This window comes from Eumetopias jubatus, unplaced genomic scaffold (assembly GCF_037043125.1).
Source record: "Eumetopias jubatus isolate StellerSeaLion01/CBP00866 unplaced genomic scaffold, mEumJub1_p1.0 scaffold_11, whole genome shotgun sequence".
In the NCBI taxonomy this organism is placed as follows: domain Eukaryota; kingdom Metazoa; phylum Chordata; class Mammalia; order Carnivora; family Otariidae; genus Eumetopias; species Eumetopias jubatus.
The window spans coordinates 106803895-106821454 of NW_028274817.1; the positions used below are offsets into that span (position 1 = coordinate 106803895).

Below are 17560 nucleotides of genomic sequence, written 5' to 3' on the forward strand. Positions count from 1 at the left end.
ACCTTATAATTGAGTATGCCCAATTCCTCCCTCCTGTCCCTTGTGACATTGCTGTCATTCATTTCTTATCCATACACTCTAATCACCCAATACCTTGTTACTGCTTTGCTTTAGTTATCTTTTAAATCAATTAAGAAAAAGAAAACTTAAAAATTTTATTTCACCAGGGGTATCTGGGAGGCTCAGTCAGTTAAGCATCTGACTCTTCGTCTCAGCTCAGGTCTTAATCTCAGGGTCGTGAGTTCAAGCTCCATGTTGGGCTCCACACGGCATGGAGCCTACAGAAATAAGTAAATACATAAATAAATAAAATTTTCATTCATTCTTTCTCTGATGCTCTTCTTTACTCTATGTAGACCTCAGTTTCTGACCTGTATTATTTTCCTTCTGCCTAAAGAACCTCTTTTAACATTTCTTGAAGGGCAAGTCTGCTGGCAATCAATTCTCTCAGTCTATTTATCTGAGAAAGTCTCTAATTTCTCTGCTTTTTTTTGTGCTTCAGCAGCTTTATTTTTTTAAGACCATTCATATAATGAAAAGTCATTTCCAAGCTGCATTTTAAAATGAAAAATATAGAGGCGCCTGGCCGGCTCAGTCAGTAAACATTGTGACTCTTGATCTCAGGGTCATGAGTTCAAGCCCCACACTGGGTGTCGAGCTTACTTTAAAAAAATGTGAGTGCGGGGCACCTGGGTGGCTTAGTCAGTTGAGTGTCCAACTCTTGGTTTCAGCTCACGTCATGATCTCAGGGTCCTGAGATCGAGCCCCATGTCGGGTTCTGTGCTCAGCACAGAGTCTACTTGTCCCTCTCCCTCTCCTTTCTGCTCCTCCCCCTGCTCTCTCTCTCACATAAATAAAATCTTTAAAAAAATAAAAATAAAATTTAAAACTATGAATGCATAGTAAATAGCCTTTCATTTTCTACAGGAGAATAATCTCTCAAAAATGGTAATTATCTGGGGTAGGGCCTGGGTGGTTCAGTCAGTTGGGCATCTGCCATCAGCTCAGGTCATGATCCCAGGGTCCTGGGATTGAGTCCCACGTTGGGCTCCCTGCTCAGCGGGAAGTCTGCTTCTCCCTCTCCCTCTGCCTGCCACTTCCCCTGCTTGTGCTCTCTCTCTCTCTCTTTCTGTCAAATGAATAAATAAAATCTTAAAAAAAATTTTTTTAATTGTTAACTGTCTAAAACACTGAAAAAAATTAGCACTCATTAAGCAGGATTCGACCTTTTGATATTAAATATATGGACAAGACCTAAATAGCATTAGAAATAAATGAAAAGTTTCAAAGTTGGCATAACATTTTTGTTGTATCAGTATTTCAAAATTCCGTAAAAGCTGACAAAATGAAAAAAAAATCATGAGCAATTAATCTGGAAAAACATAAACAGAATTATCCCATATCCACAATAATAGGAATTCAAATGAGGGCCAATCTATATATTTTTCATGCAACATTCTTTGTTCTCTGGGCTGTATACATCAACAAAATCAGAATAAATGAAGTCAAAAACATTTCTGATCATTGCTAAAAATTGTTTAAGAAGTTCCAAATATCTTGTTGCTATTATGTTAAGCAATTACAAAGACTTTGTTCTATTTCTTAAATTCTGCAAGTTATACTCAACCCCATCTTCTTCATTCTCTTTTGAAGGGTAATTCCACTGGATAGAGAATTCTAGGTTGGCAAGTGTTTTTTTCTTTTCCCTCCCAGCACTTTAGTGATTTCACTCCACTCTTGACTTGCCTGCATAATAAGAAATATGTATTTGGTCTTCATCCTCGGTTCTGGCACAGAGCTCCTGAAACGCTTGGAATTTCCTAAGTGGTGAGAACGGGAAAGGTGTCTTTTGTTATGTTATGAAATGCCCCCACCCACACATTGGAAATTGAGTCTCAGAACATCTATTACACGGTTTCTAATGAGAAGCCTACTGTAATTCTTATTGCTATTTTTTTTAAAGATTTTATTTATTTATTAGAGAGAGAGAATGAGAGATAGAGAGCACAAGAGGGAAGACGGTCAGAGGGAGAAGCAGACTCCCCGCTGAGCAGGGAGCCCGATGTGGGACTCGATCCCGGGACTCCAGGATCATGACCTGAGCCGAAGGCAGTCGTTTAACCAACTGAGCCACCCAGGCGCCTCTTATTGCTATTTTATAAGTAAAGTTTCCCACCACCACCCTCCACTTCTGACTTCCTTCGAGATTTTCACTTTGTCTTTTTTTTTTTTTTTTTTTGCAGTTTGAATAAGATATTCCTAGGTTTGGGGTTTTGTCATTGTTTGTTTGATTGTTTCAGTATTTACCTTGCTTGGTGTTCTCTGAGCTTACTGGGTCTGTAGTTTTGTGTCTGTTGTATTAATGACTAATTCTTTGGAAGGTTCTTGGCCGTTATTCAAATATTTCTTCTGCTCTATTTTCTCTTTCTCCTCCTACTGGTATTTTCATATTGTTCCCCTACTTCTTTCCCTTAGTGCAGCAGTTCCAATTTATCTCCTCGAAGTCTCGTCCCATATGGAATATCGTTGTCTTTATTTCTCCTTAGTTGAGACAGGAAGGCTGGAGAAGGCTGAAATTCCTTTCCCTAACTGGGAATAATATTGTAGTATTGCCCTCTGACAGAGTTTTGCCCCCTGGAGAGTAGGTCTCTGTGATCAGAGCATTCTGGGAGGCTTTCCTGATGGTTCTTCTTCCTCTTCTTCTGCCAGGGTCTCCAGGGGATATTTCTCAGATCCTCAAGGTGAGAATCTGGTGGGTTTCCTGGAGGAAAAGCCCACAAAGTGTGGGGTCCTTTCTGTGATTGCAGCCCCAGGAATTTAACTTCATGTTAGTCCATACTCAGCCTCCACCAATTTATTAAAATTACCATTTCAGTATTTCCACCAGATTATGGTTCCAGGAGCTTCTGTTCCAGGTGAGCAGATGTCAGCTATGAGATCTCTGTACGTGCCTCTCTCTCTAGGTTTGGGGATGGTAATTCTCCCTGTTATCTCAATTCTTTAATGGGTCTAAGAAAAGTCATTGATTTTTCAGTTTATCCATATTTTTCTTTTCTTTTTTAAAATTTATTTATTTGACAGAAAGAGAGTGAGCACACACAAGCAGGGGGAGCAGCGGAGGGAGAGGAAGAAGCAGACTCCTTGCTAACCAGGAAGCCCAACGACATGGGGCTGGACCGCAGGACCCTGGGATCACGACCTGAGCTGAAGGTAGACACTTAACCGACTGAGCCACCCAGGCACCCCTATCCATATTTTTCTTGATATAAGGATGGTAGCAACAAATTTCAAGCACTTCACATATGGGAGCTAAAACCAGAAGTCTCTTGGCCATTTCTTGTGTATATTCTTTGATGAAATATTTGTTCAAATCGTTTGCCCACTTTACTTTTTTTAGAACTTTTAAAAAATATTTTATTTATTTATTTGAGAGAAAGCACAAGTCCAGGGAACAACAGAGGGAGAGGGAGAACCAGACTCCCTGCTCAGCAAGAAGCCCAACGATGCAGGGCTCAATCCCAGGACTCTGGGATCATGACCTGAGCTGAAGGCAGATGCTTAATTGACTGAGCTACCCAGGCGCCCCTAGAATTTTTTTAAATAGGCTCCACACCCAAAATGGGGCTTGAATTCACAACCCTGGGATCAAGAATCGGGTGTTCCACTGACGGAGCTAGCCAGGCACCCCTCCATTGCCCATTTTTTAAAACTTTACTTATCGGGGCTCCTGGGTGCCTCAGTTGGTTAAGCAACTGCCTTCAGCTCAGGTCATGATCCTGGAGTCCCAGGATCGAGTCCCGCATCGGGCTCCCGCTTAACAGGGAGTCTGCTTCTCCCTCTGATCCTCTTCCCTCTCATGCTCTCTGTCTCTCATTCTTTCTCTCTCTCAAATAAATAAATAAAATCTTAAAAAAATAAAAAAATAAAAAATAAAACTTTACTTATTTGTCCAATTATTAAATTATAAGAATTTTTATACATCCTAAATAAAAGTCCTTTATAAAATGTGTTTTGCAAATATCTTCTCCCAGTCTGAGGCTTACCCTTTCATTTTCTTAACTGTGTCTTTTGAAAACCAAAATTTTTATTTTTGATGTAATTCAATGTTTTCCCTTTATTTCCTTATGGTTCATGCTTTTTTTGTCCTAAGAAATGTTTGCCTAACCTGAGGTCATAAAGATTTTTCTCCTATGTTTTATTCTAGAAATCTTGTGGCTTTTACATTTTACATTTTTCAGGTCTACAATCCATTTCATGTTAATTTTTATATATAATGTATGATAAGAATCAAAGTTCATTTGTTGCTTATGGAAATCCAGTTGTTCTAGAATCACTTTAATTTTTTTTAAGATTTTATTTATTTATTTGAGAGAGAGAATGAGATAGAGAGCATGAGGGGGGTGGTCAGAGGGAGAAGCAGACTCCCCGCTGAGCAGGGAGCCCAATGTGGGACTCAATCCTGGGACTCCAGGATCATGATCTGAGCCGAAGGCAGTGGCCCAACCAACTGAGCCACCCAGGTGCCCTAGAATCACTTTAATTTTTTAATTGTGCTACAATACACATAATGTAAAAGTAATCATCTTAACCATTTTTAAGTGTACAGTTCAGTAGTGCTAAGTACATTCACATTGCTGTGCAACCAATCTCCAGAATTTTTCATTAACACAAACTGAAATTCTGTACCCATTAAACAATAATTCCTCATTTCTCCCTCCCCCAGCCCTTGACAACCACCATTATACTTTCTGTCTCTATGAATTTGACTGCTCTAGGTACTTCATATAAGTGGTATCATACAGTAATTTTTTTGTGCATGGCTGGCTTATTTCACTTAACATAATGTCCTTGAGGTTCATCCGGTTGTAGCACATTTCAAAATGTCCTTCCTTTTCAAAGCTAAATAATATTCCATTATATGTATATACCACATTTTGTTTATCCATTCATCTAGTGGTGGACATTTAGATTGCTTCCAGCCTTCGGCTATTGTGAACAATGCTGTTATGAATGGCATTTTTTAAAGTGATTTTTTTGAAATTTTATTTATTCATTTGAGAGAGAGAGATCATGAGCAGAGGGGAGCAGGCAGAGGGAGAGGGAGAAGCAGATTCCCCACCTAGGAGGGAGCCCGACATGGGGCTCAGTCCCAGGACCCAGATGTCATGACCTGAGCCAAAGGCAGAGGCTTAACCATCTGAGCCACCCAGGCGCCCCTAAGGCGACTTTTTAAAAGTAATCTCTACACTAGGGACCCCTGGGTGGCTCAATCACTTAAGCCTCCAACTCTTGGTTTCGGCTCAGGTCATGATCTCGAGGTTGTGAGATTGAGCCCTGTGTCAGTCTCCATGCTCAGCACTGAGTCTGCTTGGTGTTCTTTCTCTCCCTCCCTGCCTGCCCCTCTTCCCCACCCCCCACTTGCTTTCTCTCTTTCTCTCTAAAATAAAATAAATAAATAAAATCTTAAAGTAATCTCTGCACCCAATGTGGGGTTCAAACTCACAACCCTGAGATTAAGAGCAGCTTGTTCTACTAACTGAACCAGCCAGGCACCCCTAAAGGCAATTTTTTAACCATTGAATTATCTTGGCACTTTTATAAAAAAATCAATTTATCACATATATGTGGGTCTATTTCTGGATTTTCTATTTTGTTCCATCCATGTGTCTATACTAATGGCAATACCACACTGTCTTGACTACTGTAGCTTTATAGTCAGTCTTTTTAAAAAATATTTTATTTATTTATTTGAGAGAGAGAGAGAGAGAAAGAACTAGAGCAAGTGGGGGGTAGGGAGAGGGACAAGCAGACTCTGCACTGAGTGCAGAGTACAACCCCAGGCTCCATCTCAGGATCCTGAGATCATGACCTGAGCCAAAATCAAGAATCAGATGCTTAACTGACTGAGCCACCCTGGGTCCCCTTGTAATAAGTCTTAAAATCAGGGGGTCTGAATTCTCCAACACTGTTCTTCTTTTTCAAAGTTATTCTGGCTAATTTAGGTCTTTCTACATGTCCATATAATTTTTATTTTTTATTTTTATTTTTATTATTTTTATTATTTTTTTTTATTTGACAGAGAGAGACAGCGAGAGCAGGAACACAAGCAGGGGGAGTGGGAGAGGGAGAAGCAGGCTTCCCGCGGAGCAGGGAGCCCGATGCGGGGCTCAATCCCAGGACCCTGAGATCATGACCTGAGCCGAAGGCAGACGCTTAACGACTGAGCCACCCAGGTGCCCTGTCCATATAATTTTTGGAATCTTGGAGTCAATTTCTATCAAAAAGCTTGCAGGGATTTTGACTGGAATTGTACTGGATATATAGATTAATTTGGAGAAAATAGATACATATTTTTTAAATCATTGTACCATCTCTTGTTCCTTTTTTTTTTTTTTTGGAAGATTTTATTCATTCATGAGAGAGAGAGAGAAAGAGAGCACGAGAATGAGAGGAGGGGAGAGGAATAAGCAGGCTCCCTACTGAGCAGGGAGCCGGACATGGGGCTCGATCCCAGGACCCCGGGATTATGACCCAAGCCGGAGGCAGATTCCCAACTGACTGAGCCACCCAGGTGCCCCAAGAAAATAGGTATTTTAACAACCCTGAGTCTTCCAATCCATGAACATGGCACAGTTCTCCCTTTTTGTATGTTTTCTTTAATATCTCTTAGCAGTCTTCTAGTTTTCAGTGCACGTACCTTCTGCTCTCTGGCCCAAAGTTTCTTAACTACATAGATTTATTTCAAGATATTTGAGTTCATTTTCTTGAATCAAAAGTTTGGAAATGTTAAAAACAAAAAAAAAAGTTTGGGAATGTTATGTGTTCTCTTTCTCCATAGATTTTCACAGGACATCTAAGCGTATTTCTCTTATAATCACCAATTGGTACAGTTGATACACTAATTGATACTTTGAGGTGCAGAAGTTCTAAGAAATCATTTAACCTGCAGCCCCTCCCACAAAAGAACCTCTTAAATATCCACAGTTGAGGGGCTCCTGGGTGGCTCAGTCAGTTAAGCGTCTGACTCTTGATTTCGGCTCAGGTCATGATCTCAGGGTCCTGGGATGGAGCTCCATGTTGGGCTCTGTGCTCAAAAGGGAGTCTGTTTTGAGGATTCTCTCTCTCTTCCTCTGCGCCTCCCTCTGCTCTCTCAAATAAATAAATCTTTGGAAAAAAAAAAAAGATCCACAGTTGAAGGTGAAGACTCCCTTCTTCCCATGTGGGTGACAGAATGGAGGCAGGAAAAGGAAAAAATGTACAATGTACCAAGTTCCCTTGGCCAAGCACAGAAATTTTGCATCGTTTTGCTAGTGAAAAAGGAAAAAGCCATGGGAAAGATGTAGAAGCAGTTACAAAATATGTCATGTTCAGTTTTTCTTCTAGTCAGTCTCATACCAGGCAGAAAGTCAGTTTTTCTGTTAGAAAAATGTCTGCAAAACCCCAGCAATCCATGAAAATAGCTGTTACGAGGTGAGGGGAGGAAAACCATCTCTAAGTTACTTGGCTTATCACTGTAACACCTTAGAGGAAGTTTTGTTAATGGCCCAGTGGATCAACAAACGTGCTTCTTTTCCTAGAGCTTCATTGTTTCAGCAAGTTACTGCAAACTACAATGACTGTGTGCCTAAAAAGAAAGCTAATACATTCCAAAGGTCCTTGCTTCCTACAGTTTCTCAGGGCATTTATTTTTCTTTGACACCAGCTGTTCTCCAGATCTCAACTCCATCCTTAGCATTATTTGCCTCTAGTCCCTTCAGGAGCACCTCCCACCGTCAAACCAGATTATTTTTCTTTGTGCTATTCTCCTACCCACTCAAAGCCAAATTGAACAAGAAAAAAAATAGTGCAATTTTGATGCCAGATTAATATGTTCATCAACAAAATGTTTACTGAGCACTCATGTGTGCCAGGCACTCTTCTAGTCACTGGGGACATCGGCAGTGAAGCAAAAAGACCCTGCCCTTTCACTCTCCTGGGAGAGAGAGATAGTAAACCAGTACACGTCATCTGTCCTTAATGAAGTCAAACAAAGCAGGGTAAGGGGGAATAGAGAATGATGAGTTGGGGGTGCTAAAATAGATTATTTAAGTCAGGGAAATACTCAATGTAACATCGCCTCATGTACTGATTCGTAATGCTGCGAAGGCTGGTACTGCTGTAATGGCCTTTAGATTTTGGTTGAGGGCTTGATGCGAAGTCCATGTTCAGTAAATCTGATGGAATATGCAAAATACTTCAATTCTACACTTGAACTTGGACACGTCTTGACATCGTGGGGGTGGAGTATGTTTTTAGTCCATCACTCGGAAGTGCAAAGTCCAAACTTTGTATTCCTTCCTCAGAACTGTTGCTAGCTAATTCCAGGGGCTCAGGAAAAACAAAAAGGCAGGGAGTCACAGTTAATCACTTTCCTCCAGGACCAAAGAGGCTACCATCTCCTCGTCTTTGGCTTCATCTCTGGACTAAGACCCCCAAAAGAGCCTTGGGTAAATTCACCAGTCAAAGAATTTCTCAGCCCAGTTGACTAAGACTCCCAAAACAGCCTTGGATGAACTCGTCCATCAAAGAGTTTCTAAGCCAGTTATACAGCATAGGCAGGGCAAAAGATGAGAGGAGTAACAAAACGCTTCAGGGATTCATTTACTCATTAATAGTCATTTTCAAAGCAACTACCGTATACCAAAGACTGTGCTAGAGTTGGCGCAAATTATTTCATCTCAGTCCAGAATCTAACCTTGAGTCACTTAGATTCAGAAAATCGTATTGTTCATACATTCAGAGATGATTAGACTTTTGATGACAAACTACCTGTAATTAACTATAATTAAAATAACCAGCAAATGCTAATTAATCCATTAATTTATACAGTGATTTAAAATACCTCTAGCCAGGCCTGCTGCTATCATTTGTGGGGTCAGGGCAAGAATCTGAATGGAGGCCTTTGTATCATTTGTCTAAATATTTAAAAGTTTGAAATCATGCTAACAGACCATGTGTACATGTGTATATGGCAGGGGGGAGGGGAGCAGAGTCAAAGGCCTTCCTCTGTGCTACACCACAGGGTGGGGCCAGCCCAGATGTACAGATTCTGTTCACATTTTCCTGCTAAAAGCTCCACCACCCCTCATGCCCAGGGATATGCAATTCTCTGGGGAGGTTACCCCCAGGAGGATGGCCCTGAAGAAGGGGCCACACGAGCTCTGGAAACAGGGTGGGACATTTGGGTGGAGAACTCAAAAGTATTCTAGGGATTGGGGGTGTGAGGGTCTCCAGGCATGCACCCTGTCCATGGCCACATGGACTCCTCAGAAGAAAACTAAAACAGGGCCTCTCAAATGGGCACCTAAAGCCATAATCCTGGGCACACTCTGCCCACTAGTGAGGTACCAGGAAGGCAAACAGAATGCTCCTGGGGAATTTGTGTGAAAGAAGGGTGGTTTCATCAGCTCTGGAGCTGAGGCTTGGTTGACCAGCCACACCTCCCAGCACAGAACACCTCACCCCACGAACCACGAGAATACTTGTTCCCCAAATTGAAGAGTGTGTCTCTTATAATGGGACTGACATAGTTTGCTTCCCCGATAATGCCCTTCTCCCCAAGGCTCAGGGGTTACAAAGATTTCCTGCAGACTGGGAGAATTAGGGGCTAAACTCCAGCCCTCCCTCTGTTCACCAAGTCGGGCTGCTGGGCCCAGAGGAGGACCATTTTCTAATTCACACAAGTACCTTATCCGGTAACTGGGATCCGCTGCCCACCCATTTCCACCTCTGTGGGCCTGGGCAACTAGGTTCTACCCACTGACACAACTCTCAGGGCTCTGGAGCGCCCCTTGTATAGACCACAGGGGATTGTTCATAGGGATTCCCTGAGACCATTTATCTTATGAGACTCTCAAAAGCAGAGAAGACCCCAGAAAGCCACCAATAAGTGTTCAGATAATAGACATCTTCACGATCCAAGGGTAAGTGGCTTAATTTAATGACCTGACTAGATCTGTGATAAGGATACAGTATGTTGTTGTATTGGTGGCCCTGTCTCCATTCTGTTTGCTTTAGAGTCAAAATTAACCATAACCTAGCCTCTCAACTTGCTAATGCTCATGACAAATAATCGCCTACTCTAAGCAGGAATTAAATGAAGAAATAGACTGGCAGTGATTCTTCTTTTGGATGTGTGACGAGAAGCTCAGAAATAGAATCAAATGCGCTGTCATTCTAAGAGATGACAACAAGAGGCAATTTCAAAACAAGCCTCTCTTGTGAACCGCTGGGCCTTGATGACACAAGAGTGATTTTTCCATTACTGACAAGAGCAAACCAGTGCGGATAGAGGTGGATGATGTTTTCCTGACAGCTGAGCCAGACTTGACCTTAGTTTCAGAGAAATCTTCTCTTTGAGTCCATCTGTGTGTGCTGTGTCGGTTCGGCCATCATTTCAGGGACTCCAGTGGATCATTCTGGAAGAAATACTGTGCCCAGGACTTGGACTTTTCTTTTTCTCCTTTCGTTGACTAACTGCAACCTACCTGGAGTGTGGTTTACCTCTGATAGGCAATTTCAGCCTCTTTGGGGTGGGGGATGATCTCTGGGGGAGAAGAATGAGGAAGACAGGAAACCATAGGAATGAAGAAGGAAAGGTATTTGAAAACATGCTTGGATCTGAAAAGAATTTTTGTAGGTTGAGGGCTACAGGGACCTGGGAGAGAGGTCTGACACAAATATAACACCTATTTCCTTGGGTTCCTCAGTCACTTCTAGATGCAAGTTCCATGGGATTTTCTCCCTGTTGTCCTCTAAAATCCCCTCGTGCTGAAGATTCTCTCCTACAGTCCTCATATTGTTTGGAAAAATAAATGTATCAGCCATAGTTTAGTTGAAGCAGAGCCACTGTGAGCTGTGCAGAAAGGGATTTATCCTAGGAAATAGACCTGGCCCCTTGTGGGAGGGGTGGAGGAGTGGAGATCGGCGGGGGGGTAGGATGATAGGAGAAGTCACCCACGTTGCAGACAGAAGTCCAGCACACCCAGCTGGAAATTGCAGAAGGGAACGCCCCCCCCCCCCAAACTACCAGAAGCTGCTCCTACCTCCGTGGAGCTGAAGAAATGTCCGATGGTGGGCTCCAGGCTGCTGAATGTTAACAGGGTCAGCAGTTGGGAAGAAGATCTGGACACAGGGGAGTGAGGATCAGCTGGGACCTTCTGTCACCAAGCCCAGCCACAACAACCTGGGGAAAGTAACAACTGTTGCTTCACACTCACCTTCCCCATCTTGTGCAAATTCCTCTCTTGGCCAACTCTAACTCGGAGCCATAAGGGAGGGGCATCCTTGGAAACTGAATCTAGCTCGACAAGTCAGCACACTACACACTACGCACTACGCGCCAGGCAAAGTAGCAGCGAATTCCCTGACAGAGCTCCTCCAGCACCCAGTCCAGCCCCCCAGACGGAGAAAGCGCTGGACGGACGGATGCCAAGGTTGAAAGTCTCCTTTAACCGATCAGAGTAAGTTTTATCATCCTGGAGACTGGAATATGTGAACAAGCGACTAAGAGGTTTCCCACTAGCAGGGAATAGGGAAAATCTTTACATGGCTGAGGTGAATTTAGACGGACAGCAATCTTCATTCTGAACCAAGGTACGATACATTAACAGCCGCTCTCTGCTGCAGCCAGATTTAAAAAGAATCTTTCTCTCGGAAAGGCCCTAGCACATGCATATTTAAAGAGTCCTTTTAACACACAATGTTATTCGAGGGGAAATAACCTTAACAGAAACTGGGACGATTCTACATGGTTAAAATGCACAAGTCCATTTATCAGTGGCGCTTAGAATAGCTCCTTGGAAGAGAAAATGTTTATTAGAATCCAATTTTTCTCTATCTGTATTCTCCTCTTTAAAGAAAGTGCTGAGTTGTATATTAACACTTCAAGGTCTTGACTACTTTTTATCTTGAAAAAAAGAGAGAACATGTTTGTCATTCCAGGAGCATAATCAGTTGAGCCGGCACACAATGACATAGTTAATTCACCAACGGAATTTGTTGCCATAGCTCCAGGGAGGGACCGGGTAGATTAAACAATGGCCTTTTTCACGAGGGCAGCTTCCTCCACAACCTGCCTGTTCCCCACATCACAGGCCATCAGAGAGCCAGTCCAGAGCACAGCCGTTGTCAGTGAACAAGAGCCCAGAGGGGACAAGGGGAGGCCGGTGGTAAATAAAGCAAGAACACCCAGCACCTTGGATCTCTGCTTATTCAATCACTGGGACACGACTAGCTCCTCCGAGCGTGTCTTCAAGCTTAACCTTTGGTCAAGTGCTCCGGTAAATCCAGAGAAGGACAGTTTCACCCTGTGACTCAAAAGAACTCCAAAGGGAAGAGAGGACCTCTAGATAACAGGGAAAGGAGATCAGGAGCAGACATGGTGGGCCACCAGGAAAGCACCACAGAAGGGGACGTCCAGGACAATGGCACTCCCACATTCTGGCGCAAGGTAACGGTAATGTACATGCTTTCTTAGTGATTTTTGCCTCTGAATATCAAAGTCAGTCCAAAAAGGGAAGTCATAGGTATCTGTGAGTGCAATGGACCTGTGCTAATTAATATAGTCACACTCAAAATGGAAATATTATCCTCTCCATCTTAAGGTGATAAAAAAGAAAAATTGTGACTCATCTTTCTTTATCCCCTGACTGAGTATGCAAGCTCCCTGGATAGAATTAGATGACAGGAACAGATTCTTTCTTAAAAAAAAGTCAAATCAGTCTGAGGAAATGTAGGTGGTTGGTTCAAGGCAAAGAATGATGCTGTGGGAGCCTGAGGGCTTTGGAGAAATGTTTTAACCAAGCATTCATTATCCTATAAAATGGGAAATTTTCCTATTAGAAAAGTCACAAAATCCTGACACCCATTTCTGAATTTCTTGGAATGCAATTATCACGGAAGTGAGACCACCACATATGGTCTTTTATTTTGGCGGTGGGGGGGTGGGGCCCAGGGGAATGTGCATTTTAGTGGAGCCTTGTTAAACCAAATGAGTTCTAGATAGAAAAAGTTTAGGTGGTGGGATGAAATAGTAAGCAGATTTCAGATGATGTGAAGAAGAGATTAGGGCCCGGGGAAGCTTCCTGGCAGTGATATGTTTCTGCCTCACAGTAAAGCTGGTTTCCCATCACACCCCTGAGAGTGGTTTCTCAGGTCTCAGGACATCAGCTCTGCTCTTTCCTGTTTCAGCACTCTTTCAAAACCTCCCCATGCCCCTTAGAGTGCCTGTGGATGCCTGGTTAAAGCACCCCATGCCTCACAAAGTAGTCTGGGCCCACAGCCACCGGGCGCTTGAGCAACGTGACTGGTAGACCATTTCCCACAGCTGGTCCCTTCCCCATTCATCTCAGTATTGTCTCTGATTTGGAAAAATGTATATATATATATATATATATATATAAGATTTTATTTATTTATTTGACAAAGAGAGATGCAGTGAGAGAGGGAACACAAGCAGGGGGAGTGGGAGAAGCAGGCTTCTCGTGGAGCAGGGAGCCCAATGCGGGGCTCAATCCCAGGACCCTGGGATCATGACCTGAGCCGAAGGCAGACACTTAACGACTGAGCCACCCAGGCGCCCCAGAAAAATGTATATGTTGAGGACTCATGAGTTTTACCAGCTCATTTTGTTTAGTAAATGGGGGAATCAGGAGGCATTTTAGTCATTCATTTATTCATTCGTTCATGCCTCATTCTAAAAATAGATTTGAAATGGTATCAAAACAACTAGATTCAGTTGTTGACTGCTATGGATATTAAAAGTTGAGTTGATCTTTCTATGTCCCGTCATGTAGAATTAAATCTGTACAAATAATCACTCTGTTCTCCCATACCTTTTGTGAATTGAAAAATAACCAAAGCCTTCTCATCTCATGGGTCTCCCAAGAGCATCACTTACTCTAATAATGGCTGCAATTTGGGGTCACGTGGCTGGCTCAGTCAGTAGAGCATGTGACTCTTGATCTCAGGGTTGTGAGTTCGAGTTCCATGTTGGGTGTAGAGACTACTTACAAATGAAATCTTTAAAAAAAATAGTGGCTGCAATTTTTAGTCCTTAGTAGGTGACATGCCCTGTACTAAGTACTTTATGTACCTTATTTCATGTGATTACGTCCAACAAAATTGCTTACGCTCCTAACTACTTACCTCTTCTGCTAATTTGTACCTCTTAAATGGGCTGGGTTTATTTAACCTCCTTGGGCAATCAAGATGTTAATTGTAACAATAACAAAGAAATGATTGCGTTGACATTTTAATCACCCTTTTGGGTTCTCAATGTACTTTACTACACAAGCTGACCTCAACTTTATAAATTTAACTTTCTGATTCCCACCGCTTTTGTGCACCATACACTGATACCCCCAAGCTAATGGTACTGCTTACCGGCCAATAGTTATAAACATTGTAATTAAATATTTTATCTGAACAGTGAGGATAATCCTGAATTTAATAATATTTATGAGCTCCCTAGGAATGCAAACTCCCTTTAAATGAGAGAGCTGGTTATTCATTTTTCACATATTTAACTTTGGTACTTGATTAACACTTATTTGGAAATCGGAGAACGCCTGAATACATCTCAATTCCTCTTACTCCAAATCCTGTGAGGTAGATATTATTTATGTTCTCATTTTTCAAGTGAGAAAATTGAAACGCACAAAATTTAAGTAAAATGCCCAAGTTAGTAAGGGTACAGTACAGCTGGAATTCAGGGTCTTGAAATCCATTTTCACTTTCTCTTTAAGCCTGCACTGTCAAATAAGGTAGCCACTAACTGCATATGGCTGTTTCAATTTAAATTTTAATTCATTAAAATTAAATAAAATTTAAATTTTGGTTCCTCAGTGGTACTAGCCACATTTCAAGTGCTCAGTAGTCACATGCAACTAACTAGTGGCTGCGTTATTTGGGCACAGCTAGAATATTACACCACTGCAGAAAGTTCTATTGGATAATACCGTTTTAAGTTGCAGTGTCTCTTTTCGGTATGTTGACACATATCCTCAAAATATATTGCAGTTCTGTTGTAAGTAATAAGGATTTAATATTTTACAGTAAAATTTCATCCATTGGAAGTCTCCTCATTTGCATAGCACCAAGTTAATTTTGATCTGCAAATTAATAATATAGATAAGAGTCAAGGAGACATTAAACGCACTTCAGAGACCAAAGATTTTTAAGCACCATCAAATAACTCCAGAAGCACTCAGTTAGATGCAAGCAATTGATATGATAATTATACATCATTTTTATTTATTCATTAAAACAGGATCCCCTAAGGTGCCCTGGTAGGAAGTAATATGGTTAGCCTAGTTCTTTCTGGCAAACCTTCTGCTATTTCTAAATTCTATGTAAAATCATTTTATACTACTGATTTACCTTCCTCTCTTCCATTGAGTCATTAAGGAAATTAGTAGCATAAAATACAATAAAAATTTTATGAGCTCAAGATCTAATTCTAAAACCCTTGCTTCTTCCACTCTATCCCAGGATACCCTGGAAGGAGTGCTCCTGTGGGCCCCTCATAGAGCCTGGAACGCAGGAGGGGTTCGATAAATATCTGTTGATTGACTGACAGACAGTTCTTTCAAGATGTCACTCATTGGAGTGAACTACGATTTTCTATAGAGAATTCATGGATCAAAATGAAAACTCTCTCATTTCTTCTTTCCCCTTTACCAGTCTTCATTGCAAGATAAGGGCTTCCTATTTGTGAGGAAAGATGATTTCCAGGCATTTGGGGGCAGGGAGGGGGGTGGGGGCTCAGTGCACTCTTGCCTGAGGATTTAGAACCAGATCTGTCAGCTCCTCTAGCAGGGAGAGCTACCTTCCCAAGGCACCAGTCATCGTGTAGGCCCGTCAGTTCTTAAATACTAAGTCTAGCATATTTGCCAGGTACCGTCCTGTTTCTAGGTAATAGAACAGAAGAAGAGTTGCTTAGAGAAGAATGACGCTTGAATTTCTAAATCTTTAGCTGAGGTGGATTCTTGCAGCTTGCTTGAAGTGGTCCTATCAAAGGTGGATTCCTTTTCAACAAAGACACAACTCAATGCCTCAATTTAGCGGTAAGCTCCAAAGAATATGATTTGTCACTTCCTTGTCTTCGGTGAGGAAAATTTCTAATGTGTAAGCCCTAAGCAAAGAAAGAAAAAAAATAATTGAAACAATATGAATGTAGGTTGAATATGTAGTCTTTCTTTGGAAGGAATTAAATAATTTGGAACACTCCAAATTTCTGAGGTTTAGATATCTGAGCATCTTTTATTTTTTTATTTTTTTTTATTTTTAAGATTTTATTTATTTATTCATGAGAGACAGAGAGAGAGAGAGGCAGAGGGAGAAGCAGGCTCCCAAGGAGCAGGGAGCCCAATGTGGGACTCGATCCCAGGACGCTGGGATCATGACCTGAGCCGAAGGCAGACGCTTAACCATCTGAGCCACCCAGGCGTCCTATCTGAGCATCTTTTAAAGGCATTAAGGGAAAGTAGATAATACGTTTTTACTTTTTGTTCCAAAACACAATTAGAGCTTCTTTCCTCTCCTCCATCTGTAATTCCTTCACGTTACAGCAACAGGCATGTATTTGCACAACTCGCAGCTAATTCAACACAGTCTTGGAAACTATACGGTAGACTGATCCAAGGGTCCCATGTCCTGTTTACTCCAGTCAACGGATGTATAATCACCACCATGGACTGCTCTGCTGATAGTTCTCACCCTGAAAATTGACGGGTAGTGCACAAGCTCCATGCCTGCTCCAACTGAATCTGGGCTTCTAGAGGACACTAATCTCTCTCCTTAAATGATACATGCCCACTCACTGGGGTCCTCGAAGCAAGCTTTGACTACTGGGCATCCTGGAAATCTTACAGCTCACCAGAATGGCTCAATTAGCACACAAAAAGATGCAGAGTGAGAGGTGATACCTGTGTCTGCTGAAACCTGGGGTTCTTCTGGTCTTCCCAGTACTGGAAACTATGGGAAGAAAAGGAATCTTACTGGTCTCTCTGATTTTTGTCCTTTATTCTCAGCAAGTTGGAACTAGCTCTCACATGTCAGGGAGCAAAGGATATACAAGAACTGGCATAAAATTAATCTTGCCCCATTCTTGCAATGAGGACTTATAAGGTGAGAACATACTCTTTATTTCAATCTCGCCAGGTATTAGAGCATTCCATTTTTTAAAATTTTAGAATTTTTTATTTTTTTTTTAAAGTAATCTCTATGCCCAACGTGGAGCTTGAACTCATAACCCTGAGATCAAGAGTCGCATGTTCTACCGACTGAGCCAGCCAGGTGCCTCTGTTCGGGCATTGTAAAGTTCTCTTTGACTTCTCGTGAACTAGAAACTTTCTCTGTCTTTCTCTCTCTCTCTCTCACACACACACACGCATGCACACACGTACACACAGAGACACACATGGAAAGAGAAGAGAAAGGAAAAACAATGGAAAGTATGGCTCAGGATGAAAAGAAAAATAATATCTGCTTCAAATCTGTCCTCTTCTATTCCATTAAG

The 17560-nt window shown here is 41.9% G+C and overlaps 1 protein-coding gene across 3 annotated transcripts in view; it reads left to right on the plus strand.

Annotated features, from left to right (window-relative positions):
* Positions 1 to 11379: 11379 nt before the first annotated feature.
* PCYT1B (phosphate cytidylyltransferase 1B, choline) overlaps positions 11380 to 17560 on the plus strand; it is a 143815-nt gene continuing 137634 nt past the window's right edge. For 2 of the 3 annotated variants that reach the window (XM_028122571.2, XM_028122569.2), the window contains exons 1-2: positions 11380 to 11501; positions 12135 to 12490. In XM_028122571.2, the coding sequence (XP_027978372.1) occupies positions 12465 to 12490 (26 nt within the window). In that variant the 5' untranslated portion in view covers positions 11380 to 11501; positions 12135 to 12464. Of the gene's footprint in view, positions 11502 to 11529; positions 12491 to 17560 lie in introns of those variants that run through there. The other variant, XM_028122570.2, reaches the window with a different exon arrangement.